The sequence below is a fragment of the Colletotrichum karsti genome (assembly GCF_011947395.1).
Source record: "Colletotrichum karsti strain CkLH20 chromosome Unknown Scaffold2, whole genome shotgun sequence".
In the NCBI taxonomy this organism is placed as follows: Eukaryota; Fungi; Ascomycota; class Sordariomycetes; order Glomerellales; family Glomerellaceae; genus Colletotrichum; species Colletotrichum karsti.
In genome coordinates, this window is record NW_024065902.1 from 633,017 (window position 1) to 652,589 (window position 19,573).

Sequence of the window (19,573 nt, forward strand, 5' to 3'; positions counted from 1 at the left end):
AGGACCAGAACAGGACTGATGCGGGTGCTAATTTGCACCGATGTCGTAGGCAGATATGCCATCTGAAAGGAACAGGGAGCTCCTGCGGAACATGACGGCAAACACAGAACGTGGGCAAAAATCGGTACGAAGCACGTATCCACCCATTTCCCTCTTCCCTGTCCTTGACATCTGGCTGCACTGCATTTTGGAGGCAATTTGGTACTGGGCTAGCCTCTGCCTGCTGCTTTCAGACTTCCAAGTCTTTTGGGTCTGTCTGCAGGCGTGTGACAATAAACACGTTCATTTCGTCAGCAACCAACCGCTGGCTCAACGCATGTACGCAAGGAACAACGGCATGCAAATATGGTCCATATGCCGTCTCCCTTAAGTCTATGAGTTGACGCAGGAGGCAGAAGCTGCTGTCCAATAACAACAAAATAGTCGGCGGAGGCTCGACGATCCCTTACCTAAGCTTGTATCGCCTACATTGCGTCCTCTCGGAACTTTCTCCGGAACTCGGGCCTAGGAATGGCAGATGGAATGCCAAAGTGCGAACTGGACCCGCGAGGCCACAAAACACGAGCACGGATGATCCCGGATATTATATCCACCGTTGAAATGGGCGCGGCGCCTTAAGCCTCCTCATTATTTCACCGATGAGAGAGTAATAGTTGGTTGTCTCTACGGATACTGCCAGGCGAGATCGAAATCAACACCCTCATAGTGAAGGTTGCGATGCCGTCAGCATCGACTCTGAAGGACTGAAGGCGACGGTTTAAGTGTCAAACCTCAATCTCGGTGTCGCCTTCGCACGCCCTCCTGACACGGCTCACGGCCCTCTGTCCATGGCTACCATGGCCGCGGCAACGGCCACTGTCGAAACCCACAGCGTCACGGGCGGTCGAGCTTCGAGTCCGCAATATTTGTATCCGTACATCAACCAAACTTGCCCCCAGCCAGGCCGCTGGTTACCTACGACGGCGGGCGGGCGGCAGAAGCGACGGCCCACGGGGACGGCGAAATTTGGCCTTTTTCAAGGTTCGTCGCCAACGGCCGTTGACCCTTGTCCATGTCGCCGTCTCGTCTCCTCTTTCCTTCCGCCCCTCGTCTTCCCATCTAAGAGTCCAGGTCCAGGTCCAAGTTGAGGTCCAGCTCTGACTCCATCCCTCATCCATCTCAGCCCCCTTCATCCCGGCTCGTTTGTTCGCCTTGCCCGTCCGGTCTGCCCGTCAGCCACAAATGGCAACCCGGTCCTCAGCTAGCCGTTACTTTGCACAACAGCGGTACAGAAGAAGGACCGCTCAAGAATGGATGGCGGCTGAAAGATGTCAGGACAGCCAGGCACATGCTGGCCTTCTCTATCGCATCTTACTCATACTTTCAGTCAGCGCCACGATCCAGGACCGACACAATGGCACTCGGCGTACATTCGAGACGGATGACAATGCAGCATGACGGGCGAGTCACCATGCGCTTCGATGCGGCCGGGGCGCCATCATCAGATGCGGCAGACGAAATACTACGATATCAAGATCACAACCGCGCCTCTGCCTGACGTACCTATGTACCCATACGGCCATATTAAAATGCCATCGACCTCGAGTCGACGCCCACAATTATTAGTTAATTGTGTACATGCGCCTCCGTCTCCCGGTCATGCGCTAGGGCGCAACGTGCCGCTTGCCTCTGGCGAGGAGGTAGGTACCGCACCGCCATTTCCCTCTCTAAGACAGTCCTCCTTTCCCAGTATAGGGTACTCCGTACCTTGATCGTGCATCTCTGTCTCTTGTTGCATCGAAATCTCAAAGACCATCCGAGACAAATACTCGCATATCCGCACAGAGCCAAACGTCCATGCTCTGAACCCTCCAGGATCAGGCTAGGTCAAGACAGAAGCGAGGAGGAAGGAGAGTCGCAAAACGGCAATATCGGACACGGACAGCATACGAAGACGATGGACGTCCGTCGGTCGTTACCTTGGGACAAAATTCGGCATGAGATGTCCAGAGCAGGGACATGCAAGGCAGAAGGAACATGGCTGTACAAGACAAGCCCTGACACCCTTCCTTCCGATGCCACGCTGCCACGGGTGCACCACACCCCCGAGCAACAAGAACAAGTCAAGTCAAGTCCAATGCTATCCCTACGTATTCGTACGAAGGATACCTTACCCTACCTTACCTCACCTCAGAATGTACACGCCGGCCTGCCTGGTATCCGTCCGTACCTTACTTTGCCTTACGACATTGGACAGGGTATCCGAACGTGGACAGCAGATTTCAGAGACGGATGCTACCTACGTTACCACTTACCCTACATCGCCTTATTACTTGCGTGGCTTCCTTGCCTGATGCCTCCATATTCATACATCCGTCCTTCCTTACCTTACCTTGCCCTTGAAGCAATCCGTAAGTACGTACGGATACGCATACGGGCCCCTTGCCTTGCCTGATGTCCCATTCCATCCTCGTCCCATTTCACCTCCTCTCTGATCCCACGCAACAACAGCTACCTTACAACAACAACTACAAACTTGGACCATGGCAACATCGGATGCTCTCTCGACGTCCACGGACGCGTGTATCGAACTTACATCCGGGCCCCTTTCATCCAATGCCACCATGTCAAACCCGTCATCTCATCTCTCTGTTGCGCTCGCAGGTCGATCCCTCCGCTCGCCTCTCCACACATCCCACAACCTTCTTTCGACCCCATCGGTTTTTGATTCATTCACACCCCCTCCCCTTCTGCCCTTTTATTTTTTTCTTCTTCCCCCCATGTCCCCCGTAGCCCCGGTTCGACGCACCCACGTCCGCTCATCTGCTTCTTCCCCTCCCCCCTGGACCCTGGACCACCACCACAACGGGCACCCACTCTCATTATTCCCACGAGCAGCAATTAGAGCGGCAGCAGTGGTAGCGGGCGGTACCAGCATCGGCGGCGGCGGCACCACCACCATCGTCTCTGCGTGGCCTCCCTCCCCCCTTCTCTGTTGGCTTGAGCTCTGCCATGCATGCCATGTGTGCCATGCGCTGCCCAGCTTTCCCATACCTTACTTCACTTCACGTACCGGCGACTCACTACCACGGATTGTCTTGTCTTACTTGACCTCCTAAGACGCCCACCCCCATAGTCATAAGCTCTAGATGTATCGGGCTGACAGCTGCCAATCGAATTTGGATTGGTTTTGGCTTCGTTCAGAGTCGCCACGGCCACGCCAAATAACCGTTCCAACTTCCACGTTCTGAACAGGGCGTAGTTGCCCCTCGAGCCCGCTCCATTTCCCCTCAAGCCCCCAACGCCTCTACCGTGGTGTCTCTTCCCACAATTACATCGTGTCAATTTCGCGGGCCAGCCACTTCCTCCCGACGCCTGTCTTTGATCCTGGCATGGTCTTTGACTGCCTTTTAGTGTACAAGCGTGTCCGTATCTGCCTGCCTGCCCTGCCTTGACTTAAGCTATGAGAGTTCATTCCTTACATCGCTGAGCACGTTGGACTGCCCCCTCGGTGTTGGTCTCTCGTCAATCCATCCGTCTATCTACCCGTCCTACTGCATCCCAAGCGTCCTGTGCTGCCCTTTGCCATCCATCCACCAGCCAGTCTTGTTTTCCTCCTTCCTGGCTCCTGGCTACATGTGCAGACAGACATACATACATATTCGTACATACACCCATCCTGCCATCTGCCATCTGCTACCGGCTCCGACATTCGAGACAACGTGTACCCCTCCCTGTCCACTCCCACCTGAACCATCCCTCCTTCGCTCCCCAATCAAATTTAGCACTCTGCACACTACGCTCTGCTTCGCTGAGAGCTCACAGAGTGTAGAGGAGGGGGGTACCTGTCTTCAGTATTTTCTATTTTATTTTGCTCCCCTGCTCGCCGTTGTCTCTCGCCATTGGGTCCCTGGCCACCACGACAGCGGTTCCGTCCCGTCGCCTACGTTACCTATTCGTACCTTTACCTAACCAACCTACGAATACCGCGTACTTTTACACATGGCCATCATCCATGCTCGGATACCTTTGATCATGTACTTGCCTCCCATTCACTGACTCTTGTCTCCCCCACCGTCTTATTACGTTGTGGCTTCATACGTGCCTGGTTAATCTCATCCAGGAACACTCAGACCAAGCGCTATCACGGACACGCATTACACACACCTCTCTCTCGCTCGCTCTCACACCAGAACCACCGCGTGCTGCTTCCATCGTCGTTCGTCCGGTTGCTAGCTCCTTCCACCTGTCGCTCCCTATCAGACTAGTAATTAGGCATGAGCTGCCATCATCTCTCACACTCACTCAACTAACTACCCGCTGTCTCTCCGCCCACAGACCGCAGGCCAGTCGAGCCGAGTCGAACTAGACCGGGCCTCAGATCACACACTCACACTCACACTCACACTCACACTCACACACACACACCATCCACACACCCTTACACCACTCCCGCTCAACTCTCACGCTCTCACACACAGACGCGCGGAGAATTGTCGTTAGGCAGGGGATCGTGATGGCATAGCCCTCTGCCCTTGATTAGCAGCCACTCTAAAGACGTGGGCCGGGGTCTTCCCTGGGTCTACCTGTCCCCTCGTCCAGATCAACCCTGAACCACCCTAGCTTCATCTCAATTGCCCCCCCTCGTAGGCCCAGCACGCCTGCACGCCTGTCTCCAGTCGCACAAAAACCGACCGGGAGCCACCGATCGACTGCTCCCGAAAAAAAAAGTCTACGGGGCCCTTTCTCCAACATCCAGCCCTCGACAAATAACGCTCACTCTTCACTCCGGCCACCGGGTCAAGAGAGACAAAACCAGATCTCGGAGCGGACCAGACATAACTTGTCTCTTCCTCCCTCTCCCTTTTCTACAGCCTCTCTCACTCTTTCTCTCTTTCTCTCTCTCTCTACTGCTTCACTCTCTCTTCCATCCAACAGCAACAATACCCAACGACCTCCACTGACAAGACACTTGGCCGCCGGTCCCAAGTGGTCTATCCGTCCAGCCAACTACCTCCGCATCCCGTGCCTGAGGTTCCGCCGTCGTACCTCCTGCAGCCGCCCGCGCATCACCATCTCTCTCTCTCGACGAACCCGCCAATACTGCCGCGAAGTAGCTTCACTGGAGCCCGAAAGGATTGTTGTGCGAGTATCACTCTGCAGCATCGTCGCCGTACCACGACAGCAGTAGCAGCTGCTTGCATCTCCCACCCTGTCTGTCCGTCTTTCCTGGGCCGTCGTCAATTCGACATCGTTCTCTGCCTCGCACAGAGCTCTGGTTCTCATCGAACGAACCTCTTTTTAACACCTTCGAGACCTTGTCCATCCGGTCTTGGGGGATCTCTCCAGTCTTGTTTCGAAGTTGCGCCAGATACGCATCGAGCTTCATCAGCCGACCTCCGTGTTGAACCGAGTGGACGGACTTTCAGCGATTGAGAGCAGATCGAACGGCAACAGCACCAGCACCAGCGGCTAATATCTTCTCTCATCGACGACTAGAAGGGGAAACGTCCTCTCTTTTCACCTGGACTAATCACCAAATCACGACGACGGTACATGTTCTGGGGGTAATCAACGCCACAACCGGTAACAGATCGAAGTCAGCAGGGTACTTTGGTCTCGCATTGTTGAGAAAGAGTCTGGGAAACGGGACCGTCGTCTGGAAGAAAGACGTGGGGAGCTCTCGACCCAGACGCTTAATTCCAGCCAGCAGCGCAAAACATCCATGCAAGCCATCAGCAAAGATTGCGATACGTCGTCCACCTCACTCGGCCAGCGCCGAGGCATATCCGACCTGGCGCGATTCGCCCTTGACCTGACTTGGGCAACTACTCCAAGGGCAGAGTCCGAGACTCCTGCTCGTCCCAGAGACTACCCTTCTCCGCCCATGTCAGGGTCTCCTCCACTCCCGCCCAAAGCAAACCAAGAGGTTGGTGACCGAGGGCAGCAACCGCATGGCAGCAGCTATCCGCCCATCAGCTCGCAAGATGCCTACAGGGGAGGACCGCTACCACCGAACACACAGCAGGGCGACATCCGAGGACCTCCTCCTCCTCATCCTCCGCCGCAGTCCCTGCCGCCGCCTCCCGCACCACGACCGTATCATCCCGAGACGGACAGAATGGCCTACTCATATCCTCGCCCCGACGACCACATGCGCAATCCGCCTTCCGGTTACGCCCACATGGCAAGCCAGGCATTGCAACAACGACCGCCGCCCTATATGCAGATGCCCGGCCCTCCGCCGCCTCCCCAACATCAACATCAACACCAACACAGCTACCCGGCACCGATGCCGCAGCCTCCCCAGGAAAGCGCTCCCTACACGTCTCCCAAGGCGCAACGAAAGACCAAGGGTCATGTGGCATCAGCCTGCGTTCCGTGCAAGAGAGCCCACCTTCGGTAAGGCGCCTTTGTCCTCTCCCTCTCCCCCGCACACGCAGACGGCGAAGTGAAACGTGCGGTGGTATCTTGATACGGTGACGCTAACACATTTCCCCAGATGTGACGGTACGTTTGGGCCCGCAGCCAGTGATTTTCCTTCGTTCTCGTTTTGCTGTTTTTTGTTTTTCATCTGCGTTCTGTTTTTGGATGGGTACACTTTTAGAAGCTGCAAGGGCACGGCGCTGCAATCCGCGGGTTCGCGGCTCGCATGTGTGTGAGTGTGTGTGTGTGTATCATGCGGCTGCCAATCTCTTGGGTCCGTCTCTGGTGGGGGAATAATTGACATCATTACCTGTCGATGGATTCCAGGTGTCATTTTAGACGCGGCATTAACCTAGCAGGTTGGCCGGAGCGTGCGACACTCGACGCGGCGCAGGGATCAACCCCTCGACCTGAGACTGATCCTGAGGGGAAGACGATCCCGTTCGGGCGGATCATTCGCAGAAACTCGGGACGGAAGTTGAGATGGTGGTTGCATGACCATGGGATGGCGCAGCCGTCAAAAGATGAAGGTTGTCTGTGGTTTGACCATGATCGAACGAAGCAGAGACGGTCGTCTGCGTCAGTCAGCCAAAAAGAGGAGGGACAGGAACCCGTTCGCCGATATATCTTCATGTTCGGTTGTCACCAGCAGCAGCGATCGGCCAGCCACACCACACCCCCGACCGACTTGGCCACGGCCGCTTTGGTTCCTGAAGGTTCCCATCCGGCCGGCATTTCGGCCCGTTCAGCTGGGAGATTGGCGGCTGACAACCGGCGCCCCCGGGAACCCTCGAATCTTGATTATGGTTGGGATCTGGGCGAGAACTCGCCAATCGCAGGGCCGCAGGCGTTGGGGTGTGGTTGCTATCGAACGCTATCGATTGTGCCATGTCTGAAACAGAAGCGGAGGATACTCCCCTTGGGAGAGCAGGAGTTCTCTTGGGGTGGCCGATCGCTGCTTGGTCTGGGTTGGTTTCGTTCGCGGGATGATCCAAGTGGGTTGAGCTAGCGTGTCATTGACGTGTCGGATGCGACGCAGCGACAAGCGGATGGGACAACGTCGTCAGCGCGCGCAACGTCTAAGCCACGCGGGTCGACGAGCAAGCGCTCGCTTCGAAGCCAAGGAACAGAAAAGGAGAGACGTCATTCGTTGCACTTGCAACAATTGTTTTTTTTTTCCAAGGCCGCATCTTGTCTTTTGAGTACTTACTCAGTTTGCTGACTCTTCTGCGACAATTAGCTCAACGACCTTGCTCGCGATGCACGAGCAACGGCAAGGAAGACGCCTGTGTCGACGTCCAACACAAGAAGCGCGGCCGCCCAAGGCTGAGGGACGACCGAGAAGGCCGTTACGGCCCCTCGACGTACCCGCATCCCCAGGATACCGCCGCAGCGGCAGCAGCAAGGAGGCCGTTGAGTCTGTACTCTTCCGGCGGTCCCATCTCAGGGTACGATGATCCCATCCGACGTAGTCATTCCTACCGCGTTCTAAAATCTCAACCAAGCGAACCCCTTCCGCCCCGATACCTCGAGCGGGCGTCGCCGGCTGACGCAAACCTGTATGCGCCTCCCCTGACCGCCGCCGCGGTGCCGGGGGGCGTGCCCGAGCCCGTTGTGTTCCTGACCATGGAGTTGGACATTGCGCGCGCGTCGCAATCGTTTGCCGACGCCATCGGCATTCCCAACGTACGCGGTCGAAAGCTGTCCGACATTGTGATACCGTCGGAACGTGAAAAGGTCCAGAGCTACCAGCGGCAGATGCAGGACGAGCGTGCGAGGAAAGAGCCCAATTACCTACCTCCCATCTTCGGCCAGCACGAGCAGGAGCGCGTGTTCGAGTCGTTGCGCTTCGAGACGGACGAGATTGCCCGATTCCAATTGGATCGTCAAGACTTCTTCGCTTTTGCATCGATCGATGGGCAGCTGCGATCGTACCCGATTCGAATGGGTCTCGCAAAGCAGGAGTCCATCTACTTCATCGTCCTCCTCCTCAACGCCCATCCGAGGTACCCGTATCCATCTCCTTCGCCTCATGCCAGGGACATCCCCTACTCGTCGTATCAGCAGCAGCCTCCACCGCAGCAACAGGCGTACGCTCAACACACGCCGGTATCTGCCACTTTCGAGCCGGCTCGACCTCGCTTCGGAGAAAGCGCGCTTGCGCCGCGCCCGTCTCCTGGACAACCGCCGCACATGACGTCCGGCCTCAGTCCCGGCGTTAGCCCCGGCATGCCTTCGTACGCGGCCTCACCCAGTCGACCTGATTACCCTGTTGGACCGTCGTCTTACCAGATTCCGCGCAGTGAACTACCGCCGACCACCCGGCCTCCGCAACCATCGTTCCAGCTTCCGCCGATCCGCGCTGGCCCGCACCAGCCTCCTCAGCCCGAGCCCTCGTGGCAGAGGGACGATCGTTCCGGCCGTGTCGATATCGGTGGCCTCCTCGAAAACCCGGACCCGCAGCAGCGCCGTCTGCGCAATGATTGATGACTTCTTCCTCCGCCCCCGCGCGGTTCGTTGTCGATAATGATTCACTTCTTCCGGCCCTGTGCCTCTTCCGTCGTCGCATCTTCGCTAGAGTCTCGGTCCCGGGCTATTTGTCGCATTGTATTGGTCGTTCTTGGCCACGTTTTGACCGTACGGGATGGGCGTTGTGCGTCCGTCTCTTGTATTTGTACCGAGCTTCGCTTCCTTCACCTCCCAAGACCATACCTTTTTGTCGTTTTTTCCCCGGCGGCCGCGAGCCGTCATGAGATACCACTTGTACAACCACCCTTTTTGTTGAGCCCGGCCGTCGTCATACATAACTGTTTCTTGTCTTCTTTTGCTGCCCGATCCGGTTGGGCAGTGTGGCATCCATCTGGGCGTTATCGTTTTCCCTTCTTCCTAACTCTCTGGGGCTGCTGTTTGTCTGCATATAAATGCGCTGAAAGACGTGGGAGAGTGTAGGAATACGGGCTGTCGTCTGTTTTTTGCCGGTTGGGGGTGGCCATGGAATGCGGAGGATACTGGGCGGTCATCATGCGTGTTTTCGTCGTTGCCTCATGGACCTCGGACCTGAGCTCCTCTTTTTTCGTTCTTGAACAGAAGGATTCATCCGGTACTTTTGCCGGTTGTGTTGCGTATTGTCTTGCCCGTCGCTTCGTCTATGTCGCCCCGTCCGAGTCCCCCTGTGTTCCGTGTTGCGCTGTGAAGGATGTTGTCGAGGTTATGATGTCCTGTCGCGGCGCTTGGAGGATTTCGTTAGTCGAGTCTGTCGTTCGGACATTTCGAATTGTATTGTCTGGCTGGCTGCTGATTTGTCTCGAGGTCGAAAGAGTGGCCGCTGAACATGTCGATCGACGAAGATGGCTGAAGAGCCTGAAGACCGATGTGGTTCATCCTTCGAGCTCTGATATCTCACGCCCGCGACACGGGAGAGTTCTCGCTGTGGACTTGGGCTCTGCTGGGCCAGTCCATGTCGAGTCCTGTGGCACCGGGAGGCATTTCGAAAGCATGAGCGTGATATATGAAGGTCGACAAAACCGGGCGACCATAACGGGCGGGTTCGGGATGTGGCGACGACTATGAGGGATTTGCAGGCGGAAAATCTCGCAGTACACGGCCGCCAAGCATCGTTCCGTTTCGTTTCTCGAAAGAGAGAGGTACTCAAGCAGCGAGCCGGCAGGCGGGGAGCGAGGATGGAAGCCCTTTTTCATGAATTGGGAAAGCCGACCCATTACTCAGTGTTCAGGATCCCGGAAATTGCGGAGCCATCCCGGGAAGAGGGGTCAGTGCGGCGAGATATCTGCCGCAAACCCGGCAGGTGATCCCGCGGGCTGTGTGCCCACAGCCGGTGGTCTCGAAGGGTGTTCCATGTTTCGGTTGACATTGGGAATCCGGGTTGCGGTCGAGTTCGACGTCGGAGTGTGGCGGTAATGTAATGCCTCTCTGGGCATTGGATGGAAGTTCGTGCCGGGCGGGCGAGTCGAAAGCACCGGGCGAGTAATGCAGACGAGAGAGTGGGACGAGCCGAGAGATGAGGAAAGTGAAAGAGAAATGTAATAGAACAGAGAGGGAGGCGAGGGACATAAGAGAGAAAGAAAAGAGGAGAGGACACGAGAGAGAGTCCCCAGTGGCTGCAACAGCAGGCCCGTAGATAATTTAAAGCACCCGGTTCATAAGAGAGTAAAGAAAGGTTTGGCCACTCACACGTCGTCTCACGCCTTCTCTCCGCAGGAGGTCTGCAGTCACTTCTGTCAAAGCCCTCCATCCATCCAGTAGGCGCCCAGCCGGGCGGCCGGCGGATGCGGATGCGTGCGTCTAATGTACTCCATCCAACGTGTGCGTGCCCATGCAAGTGGTGCATGGCGGTCCTCTCTCTGGCGAGGCCTAGACGTGGATGGTGTGCGGTCATTTCGCGTGTCCCCTTGGACGAGCCCTTAGTGAAGTTGCATTCGCCGCATAGGAAGCTATAATCCGGGTCTGGTATTGGCCTCATCGAAGCGGGTTCGCGCCCTGACTTCCGCTCCTGTTCGCCGACGAACCATTTTACACGAGTCCATGATCTTAATAGAGACAAGGGAAGGAGTGAGAAACGGGGCCGATTGGTGTGAGGGAGGGGTTCGACGACGGCTGGTTGATCGGGAGTTTTCGTCGGGAATCCGTTGCTGGTTCTTTTAAATGCTCGGAGCCAAGTGAGCGTACCATTGGTCCGGGTCGTTGTTGGCGGTTTCTGTGTTTCCTCTCGTCTGCAAAGCTTCCCGTGTTTCCCCGTGTCGACTCTGGTGTCCTTCGCCAGAGGATGTGTGAGGCCCATGGTGTAATATGCGTAAGCTGATGAGCATCTCCGTTCCTCCTGGGGCGAGTTGCATTTCTCGCAGATCGTTCCTCTGCTCGGGTTGTCGTGATGTGGGAGCCTTGCCCAACAAATGCAGAATTCATGAAATGAGCGGGACTCGGCGAGATGAGATGATACCGGCGTGAGGCCTGACTCCTGACGGACATGCGTTATTCAGGGGACAGGAGGAGACGTGTGAGTGTGGGAACCGGCTCATTCTTGTCTGGCCGCGCCGCTGGGACCATCAGTAGTTGGTGGTTCAAAACGTTTCTCCCTCTCTGTTTATTACCCCAGAGCCAACAGAGAGCAATGAGCGCAAAACGAACGAGGAAACGAAACGAAACAAAACGGACATAGCGGCGTGCGTGGGGCATTCCTTAAGACGCCAGCCAGGGGGATGGAATGAAGATTGCAGGGAATGAGCTCTTTGCGGTTGGGAAAAATCTCCGAGACGGAGCCGGGCAGTCAGTTTGTGGCCCGAAGAGTTTTCGTTCTGTCATTGTGCATGCATGACAAGCGCTTGTCATTTCTGAATGCGGCAGATCCCCTGAACTGCCATAACAGTGAACACAGGGAGCTGTAAATGAGGAATTGCAGACCGGATGTCTGCTGTACTTCCGCCCGGCGCTGAGAGAAGAAAAGTGAGCCAGACAGTCGAGATAGGGGTCGGAAGAACACCACTTTGTAATGTTCGCGTTCCTCCGAGCAGCAGAGGCGGACGGCCAGTGTTACTGTTGAAACGCTGACAAGACACTTTGGGAAGCCTGGTGGATGCGAGCAACTGTAAACGGAAAGATGCGACAGGGGTTTGTAATTGTCTATTTGCTATTCGGGCATGGGCCGACGGCAAACACGAAGTCTTGCCTTGATTGAGTGAGTGCCTTGGTGTGAATGCGAAGCAGAAGAAGAAATGAGCTGAGGTTCTGAAGAGGAAAAGAGAGATGGAAAAGTGAACAAAAATTCCAGTGAGAAGGGCGACCTGAAACAAAAGAGGCGCGGGCGAACGATCTTCATCAGGTGTCGCTGCTTTGGGCTTGGGCTTGGTCCTGGGCTTCTGCTTCTGCCACCAGAGGACTCAAGGGCAGGCGAAGCCTTCCTGAAAAGGCCCCTCTGGCACGTTGCGTAATGAGGGAGTCGCCTGTAATGGGAAAAGCGTCGACTGTTAAGGTTGTTTCGAAACGGACCTCGCATGGTGAATAAGTCCTGTGGTCGCTTGTTTGCTGGGGAGGGAAATGAGAGAGGGGCGCCGGATAGTGGCGATGCCGACCGCTGGACCTCACACGTGGGCTGGCTTGCTGCAGCGCCGTCCACTACATACGCCAACCGAACAGCTTCATATCGTCTGTTCAGCGCCTGTCCAGTTGAACGAGATTAGAGAGGGTCCTGTCCGATGGCTTGTCGCTGGTGAGTCCCCTTGCGGAAAAGTGCAGCGTGCTCCGGGCCATGACAGCGGCAGCGAAGAACGCCAACCACGCGAGGTTCACACTTCTGTTGGGGGCCAAGATTGCCCAAGGACTTGCTAGTCGAGGCTCGAACATGATAAGAGAGGGGCGATGCTGCGCTACCGGTGGACGTTGAACGGTAAGTCGTCCTGGAGCTGCAAGAATCGCATCATGATACCACGTAGTATGGGGTGGGTGGACAATTTTAGAAGTTCGCGTGTCAACCCTTTGGCAGCTCTGAGCTAGAGCCGGGCCTTCTTGGATTGCCGTTACCATCGTTATATTGGTGACCCGCGGAAGTCGGTGCCGCCACGCGACTAGGGTTACTGCCTCGGATGGCCAGTTGCTTTTGTCTCTTCTTGTCCTGACCCTGGGCTTGCGGTTTCTCATTCTTTGGTAGAGACTGGGCCACGGTGCGCTGTCCGGCCTTCTTTGCTTCTTGGTGCTGCTGGTCTAGTTCACGCAATAGTTTATCGGGCGATGGCGGCGTGCTGTCATCGACCACTTCGTCAATACCGCGTTTCTTGCCAAGCCGGGGAGGCGGCGTTGCTCGCGGTGGAATGCGCATATCCATCAAGCTCTCGGCGAGAAAACTGCGAGTTACACGGCGGCCAGGAGCGAAGTCTGGGTCTGAGAGGACGGCGTCCGGCGAAGGCAGTCTGGAGCTCCGTCCGCTGCGTCCGCTAGGTCGACTGTCAGACGTGACACCCACTAGTGGACCCGGTTCTATCAAGGGCTCACCTTGCACTCGGAGGTTGGACGCGAGACGAGGCGACGGTATCTGCCGTCCTCTCTGATTTGCCGTCTTCGCACATCAGGTTTAGAATGAACTGTGTTTGTGGAGTTGAAGCAATCTCGGCAGGGCAGGTTGTGTCGTTGGAATTGAGCGACTGAGGGATCTGCTCAGTTTGTCCGAGGCAGAGTCTAAATACGCGGATTGAGCGTCCAGCTGATGAGATGACCAAGTGCGAAGCCGCGGGTGGCAGAGTCCGTGCCATGGGATCGGATAGCCCTGTTTGTCAACTTCATGCGACATGCGGTCTTCCGGAATGCCTCGCCCAAGTTGCGCTGTGAGCTAACAATTTCGACACAAAGTGCAGCTTTGATGCGTTCCTAGCAGGCAGGCTGCGGGCGTGAAAACTGCTTCTGTCCGCTCCAATTCGTTTCTGGCGTGAATTTGCGAGATAACGCCCAAAGTGCTTGTCTTGACGTCAGGGCTGCCCACGATAGGATGGCAGGTCGGCGTCGTCACAGCCTCCAATGAGGGTCATGGTGGTGGTGGCTTATGGTCAAAAACGAAGCCCTGATTTCCAGCCTGGCTCATTGACGAATTCTGGTTGGTGAGGCTGACAAGCAAACGCGGCGGTGTTGAATGTGCGAAAGGTCAAACAGGTCCTTGGTAGGTCAACTGACCGAGAGATTGGAGCTGCTCATTGGCGATGCTGCAGGTCCGCAATCGAGGATGTTGTATTGCAGGTATCGTTGCGCAGGGGTGCTGACATGTATATGTGTACAGAGCATTTGCTAGTGTACTCTGTCCGGAGAGGCCATTGACGGCTGGATGTGTCGTGCTTGAAGTGGGAGAGAATACAGCTGATGCCTGCATATATTGACTCTAATGTTGGAAACTTGGCAGAAGCTGGAAAGAATCTTAGGTAGGTAGGCAGAGCAGATTTGATGGCCGCAGTACGAAGAGGAAATAGGAAGTTTAAGTGGTGTGATGACTAAGACAGCGCGCGACGCGTCTGACTAAGGCAAGCGCGCCTGAAAATTACTGACGTGAACGGAGGCAATGGGGAGGAAGGCACAAGGGGCAGGTGCCTGCTTGTGGGGTTACCTACCTACCGAAGTTGGACGCACCTTCCCCAATGTAATGACATCTTCTGTTGCCATTCGAAAGAATCTTCGACACTTGATGTTCCTAGACTTGTGGCCGTGATAGCCAAATGAGAACGGCCACGGCTCAAATCGTCTGCTCCAAGAGAATCGTGCAAACGGAAGACCCTTGACAAAGACCCGGCCGGCCTCGCCTCGCCTCATTTTGTTGGTGACAGCAGTGTCTGCATCGATACCAGCACAATCGGATATTCTATGCCAAATCGAGAGAAGATGACCGACGCGATGGACACCGACTCGTCGTCTGGGACGAAACGAAAGGCGGAGGAAGACCCGGAAGAGTCTCGTGCTCCTCGTCGAATCCGAGTGAGTTGCACTTCCCGCTTCATCTGACTTATCGCATTCTGATCCGACATGGTAGGCTCTTGACCCCAAGGTCGTCAACAAAATCGCTGCGGGCGAAATCATCGTCGCCCCGGTGAACGCCTTGAAGGAGCTGATTGAGAACGCTGTCGATGCAGGCGCCACCACCCTCGAGGTCTTGGTCAAGGAGGGCGGCCTGAAACTGCTGCAAATCACTGACAATGGACACGGCATCCAGGTAAGTGGGACTATGCCCCGGGGCCTCGGACTCTGGGTCTAATATGCTCGCAGCGAGATGACCTCGAGATCCTCTGCGAGCGTCACACAACCTCCAAGCTCTCTTCCTTTGAAGACCTCACCTCCATTGCCACATACGGTTTTCGAGGCGAGGCCTTGGCAAGTATCAGTCACATCGCCCACCTCTCAGTCACCACCAAGACCCAAGACTCCAGCTGCGCATGGCGTGCACATTACCTAGATGGTGCATTAGCACCGGCCAAACCAGGCCAGTCGGCCGAGCCAAAGCCCACGGCCGGCCGTCAAGGCACCCAAATCAGCGTCGAAGATCTCTTCTTCAACGTCCCCACTCGTCGAAGAGCCTTCAGATCGCCTGCGGAGGAGTACAACAAAATCATCGACGTTGTTGGCCGCTACGCCATCCACTGTAAGGGAGTGGGCTTCTCGTGCAAGAAGCACGGCGAGTCGGGTACAAGCGTTTCCATACAAGCTGCTGCGAGCGAAGTCGACCGCATCCGCCAGATTTACGGATCGAGCGTCGCCAATGAGTTGATGGAATTTTCCACCGGCGAAGACCGTTGGGGCTTCAAGGCCAATGGCTGGGCAACCAACGCCAACTACCACATCAAGAAGACCACGCTGCTCTTGTTCATCAATCACCGCTCTGTTGACTCGGGAAATATCAAGAAGGCTCTCGAGCAACTGTATGCCACATTCCTTCCCAAGGGTGGTCGCCCCTTCATCTATCTAAGCCTCGAAATCGACCCATCTCGCGTCGATGTCAACGTTCATCCTACGAAACGAGAGGTTCATTTCCTCAACGAGGATGACATCATTCAGTCGATTTGCGAGCATATCCGGTCAAAGCTTGCCCAGTTTGATACCAGCCGCACATTCATGACGCAGAGCCTGTTGCCAGGCAGACAGTTGATGGATATATCACCACAACCTGACAGCGAAGGCACTCCAGTCACACCGGCGAGAGAAACGCCAGGCTCCAAGCGGCCGCGAAGGAACTCTAACAGTCTTGTTCGCACCGATACGAGCGTGCGAAAAATCACCAGCATGCTCCCTGCCGCATCCGCGGCAACGCCGTCCAAATCTTCGCCAGCGGCCGATGATAACGTCTTGTCCGCCGCGGAGAACATTCGGTATGAAACAATCGACAGGCCCCTGGCGCCCATGAAGCTCAGCAGCGTGAAAGAGCTTCGTGCTGAGGTCAGAGAAGACATGCACAATGACCTCACCGAAATTTTCGCCAACCACACGTTTGTCGGTATTGTCGACGAACGCAGGCGGTTAGCTGCCATACAAGGCGGCGTGAAGCTGTACCTAATTGACTACGGCCGCGTCTGTTACGAGTACTGTTACCAAGTTGGCCTCACCGACTTTGGGAACTTTGGCATGATCAGTTTCACTCCTCCGCTCGACTTGCGGGAGGTCCTCTGCATAGGTGCCAAGATAGAAAAGGACAACCTCGAGTCACCCGAGGACGACTTTGATGTTGAAGAGGTCGTCGAGAAGGTCGCTGCGCAGCTTATCGAGCGACGTGAGATGATAAGCGAGTACTTTTCTCTGGAGATCAGCCCAGCGGGCGAGCTGCTTACCATACCACTTCTGATCAAGGGCTACACCCCAGCCATGGTCAAGTTGCCGCGATTTCTGCTGCGTCTCGGGCCCTGCGTCAATTGGAACGACGAGAAGCCATGTTTTGAGACTTTCTTGAAAGAGTTGGCGACTTTCTACGTGCCCGAGCAGCTACCGTCTACAGTTGGGGGTGAGGATGGGAACGAAGCGGAGGATACCCTGGATGAAGAGACGCTGACTCGGCGCAGAAATGTGCGCTGGGCCATGGAGCATATCTTTTTCCCTGCATTCAAGGCGAGGCTTGTTGCCACAACATCGCTAATGAAGGCTGCTGTGTTGGAAGTCGCGGATCTAAAGGGACTGTACCGGGTGTTCGAGCGATGTTGAAGATATGAAAGACACACTGATTTGCAAAGGGCTCGAACTGGCAGTAAGAATCGTTCAACCATATATCCTCAAGCTTAACGATAATGACAATAGTAAAGAGTTATCACACCGTCTTGGGCAAGTCTCAATGTCGTTCAAAATCTCTGTGGAGCTTCGACTAATTTGCGAGCCAACTATGGATCTTCCTTAACAATATTTGTATTCTCGGGTCACATCGGATCATCTCATTACTATTACGCGAGTCTGCAAGATATTCCCACTACGCTACGATGGCGCCTTCTCTCATGATCTGAGTCTGCCTCTCCTTCGCTTTCACAGACGCCTTGCGAGGGTTCTCAGCCTCGAAGATCTCATCCAACTCTTCCAACGTGAAACCCTTGGTTTCAACAAAGAAGAAGTACATGAAGGCAATCTCAAAGCTGTCCCACGCCACGAAGAAGACGTAAAACCAGTATCCGATCTATCCGCCATCCTCTTAGTATTCACGAGAGCCAAAAAGAGCACGTCGAAACTTACGCTAGAAAGAGCAATAGGCCCAACAAAGGTATTGAGGAAACCGGCAGCGCCGGCCGTCAGCTTGAACGTGCCCATGGCCTTGGCGCGCATCTTGTTGCTGACCACTTCGGCCGGGTAGATGGGCTGCATCGGTGTAAAACCGGCGGAGAAGACGGCGCCGAAGACGAAAATGAAGACGATGCTGACAGTCGACGCCGTCGTGTTGCCGTAGTCGGTGTACCCCGCGGAGCAGCCCGCCACGATGGCCAGACAGATCGTCATGCCCGACGTGGTGGTGATGAGCATCTTGCGGCGGCCGACGATGTCGTGCAGGCGCGAGCCGGCGGTCGAGAAGACCCAGCCGATGACCGAGTAGACGATGTTGAGGATCAGCTTAGTGTTTGTGTCCCTGATTCCGACCCCTGAAAGCATGATCGGGAGGTAGTAAGAGACTGAATTGGGATGAAGTGGTTAGCATCCCGTCGCAATCTTGGTTTCTTTGTGCGGAATCGTCTTACTGATGTTGTTGCCACTGAATTGGCCGAACCATGAAAACGCGACATTGAGCATCAGCCTGTACCGGCTCGACCGCGTCTCTACCAGAACCCGCAGATCGAAGAGGTCTCTCCAGGATGGGACGTGGGTGGGATCGACCGAGTTTATCATCTCCCTCATTTGTAGATCGACGAGAGGGTGTTCGACGTCGCCGTTGGTGTGGTACACGGCGATGATGTTCTTGGCCTCCTCGTGGCGGTCCTTGGCGACGAGCCTGCGTGTGCGGTTTCAGAAACAGGTTTTGCGTCGAACATTATGATAGCATGAGTACATACCAACGAGGCGACTCGGGAAAGAACTTAATCAACAAGCAAACGAGTCCCGGACACACCATCTGAAGCCACAGCGGGATCCTCCAATCCAAGTCACCCTTGTCGCCAAGATGAAGATGACATGCGTAAACGGCAGAGGTCGCCAAGATGGAGCCCTGCGACCGCTTGCGTTAGTCCAGTCTACATGCACCGAGTCTCTTCCGACCTCGCTCTTCTGGGAGAACTCACCACATTGTAGAACGTGTTGTACATCCCGGCGATCGTTCCTCGGTACGCGGCAGGAGAGATCTCGACCAAGTACAAAGGGGCCGAGGTGTGTGCGCAAGTTGCGAAGAAGGACAGAAGAAAGCGGCCGCCGATGAACATGGGCAGATTGGTAGCCAGTGCAGTGACTATTGTCCCGATACAAACTCCCAGACACCCGAAGAAGATGTGCCAGGTTCGGCCGTACCAATCCGCCATCCAAATGAAGAGCGCACCACACATTTGACCGACCTTTCACTGATTTAAGCGAGCCCTCTCTCATAAGCCTTAAGAGTGCTATCTTACCTGAAAGATGGCAAAGACGATACCAGTGCTCGTGTTCCCGTTCGTCGGTAACCCGAAGTAAGAGGTGTAGTTGGGCAGCGCATTGATGGATCCCATAAGGGAGCTGTCGAATCCTTTTGCGAAGTTGTAAGTTAACACCTCGAGGAATTTGATGAGGACATCTGGCTTACCGTTCATCGTCGAGCAGAGGAACACCATCGAGGCAAGCATGTACAGCTTGATATATCCTGGCCCCCGAGGATCGGGCTTCTGAGTTGCCATGATAGCGGCGTACGTATCAGCCCCCGTGTCTGCATCGTCCACATGTTTTAGGACGGGGTCGCCCTTTGCGCGGTTTGCGTCCATCGTTGGCGTCCGGTGACGGCCTCTTGCTGACTGGAGGAACTTCTTCGGACGGAGCAAAAGAACGCAGAGAGCAATGTCCAACCGAACAGTCTCCAGATACTGACTTGCTCAATTAAGGTAGCTGTCGAGAATCGGTGCGATGACTGCGGTCCTCGAGATTGGGGCGGGACTCCTCTAAATAATAAGCCCACGTTGTGATCGAAATCGTCTCCGGCCGATTCCGCCCCCAGGCCGGTTCCCTGCACGAAGTTGGGGCCCCAGATTCTCATCCCCGGAAACAC

The 19,573-nt window shown here is 55.5% G+C and overlaps 4 protein-coding genes across 4 annotated transcripts; 2 read left to right on the forward strand and 2 right to left on the reverse strand.

Moving 5' to 3' along the window:
* Window positions 1–5,704: 5,704 nt before the first annotated feature.
* Window positions 5,705–8,892, forward strand: CkaCkLH20_00741 (uncharacterized protein; the record flags this gene model as incomplete). Its single annotated transcript, XM_038883461.1, has 2 exons — window positions 5,705–6,381; window positions 7,674–8,892. 2 exons carry the CDS (start codon window positions 5,705–5,707, stop codon window positions 8,890–8,892), a joined length of 1,896 nt encoding a protein of 631 aa, XP_038751056.1.
* A 3,994-nt stretch (window positions 8,893–12,886) lies between these two features.
* On the reverse strand, window positions 12,887–13,664 carry CkaCkLH20_00742 (uncharacterized protein; the record flags this gene model as incomplete). The annotated part of the gene is made up of 2 exons (XM_038883462.1): window positions 12,887–13,349; window positions 13,408–13,664. 2 exons carry the CDS (start codon window positions 13,662–13,664, stop codon window positions 12,887–12,889), a joined length of 720 nt encoding a protein of 239 aa, XP_038751057.1.
* A 1,111-nt stretch (window positions 13,665–14,775) lies between these two features.
* CkaCkLH20_00743 (uncharacterized protein) lies at window positions 14,776–17,076 on the forward strand (the record flags this gene model as incomplete). Its single annotated transcript, XM_038883463.1, has 3 exons — window positions 14,776–14,868; window positions 14,924–15,103; window positions 15,157–17,076. 3 exons carry the CDS (start codon window positions 14,776–14,778, stop codon window positions 17,074–17,076), a joined length of 2,193 nt encoding a protein of 730 aa, XP_038751058.1.
* Window positions 17,077–17,335: 259 nt separating this feature from the next.
* Window positions 17,336–19,292, reverse strand: CkaCkLH20_00744 (lactose permease; the record flags this gene model as incomplete). The annotated part of the gene is made up of 6 exons (XM_038883464.1): window positions 17,336–17,536; window positions 17,593–18,023; window positions 18,090–18,340; window positions 18,402–18,553; window positions 18,627–18,893; window positions 18,948–19,292. The coding sequence occupies 6 exons, from the start codon at window positions 19,290–19,292 to the stop codon at window positions 17,336–17,338; spliced, it is 1,647 nt and encodes a 548-aa protein (XP_038751059.1).
* Between the last annotated feature and the right edge of the window lie 281 nt (window positions 19,293–19,573).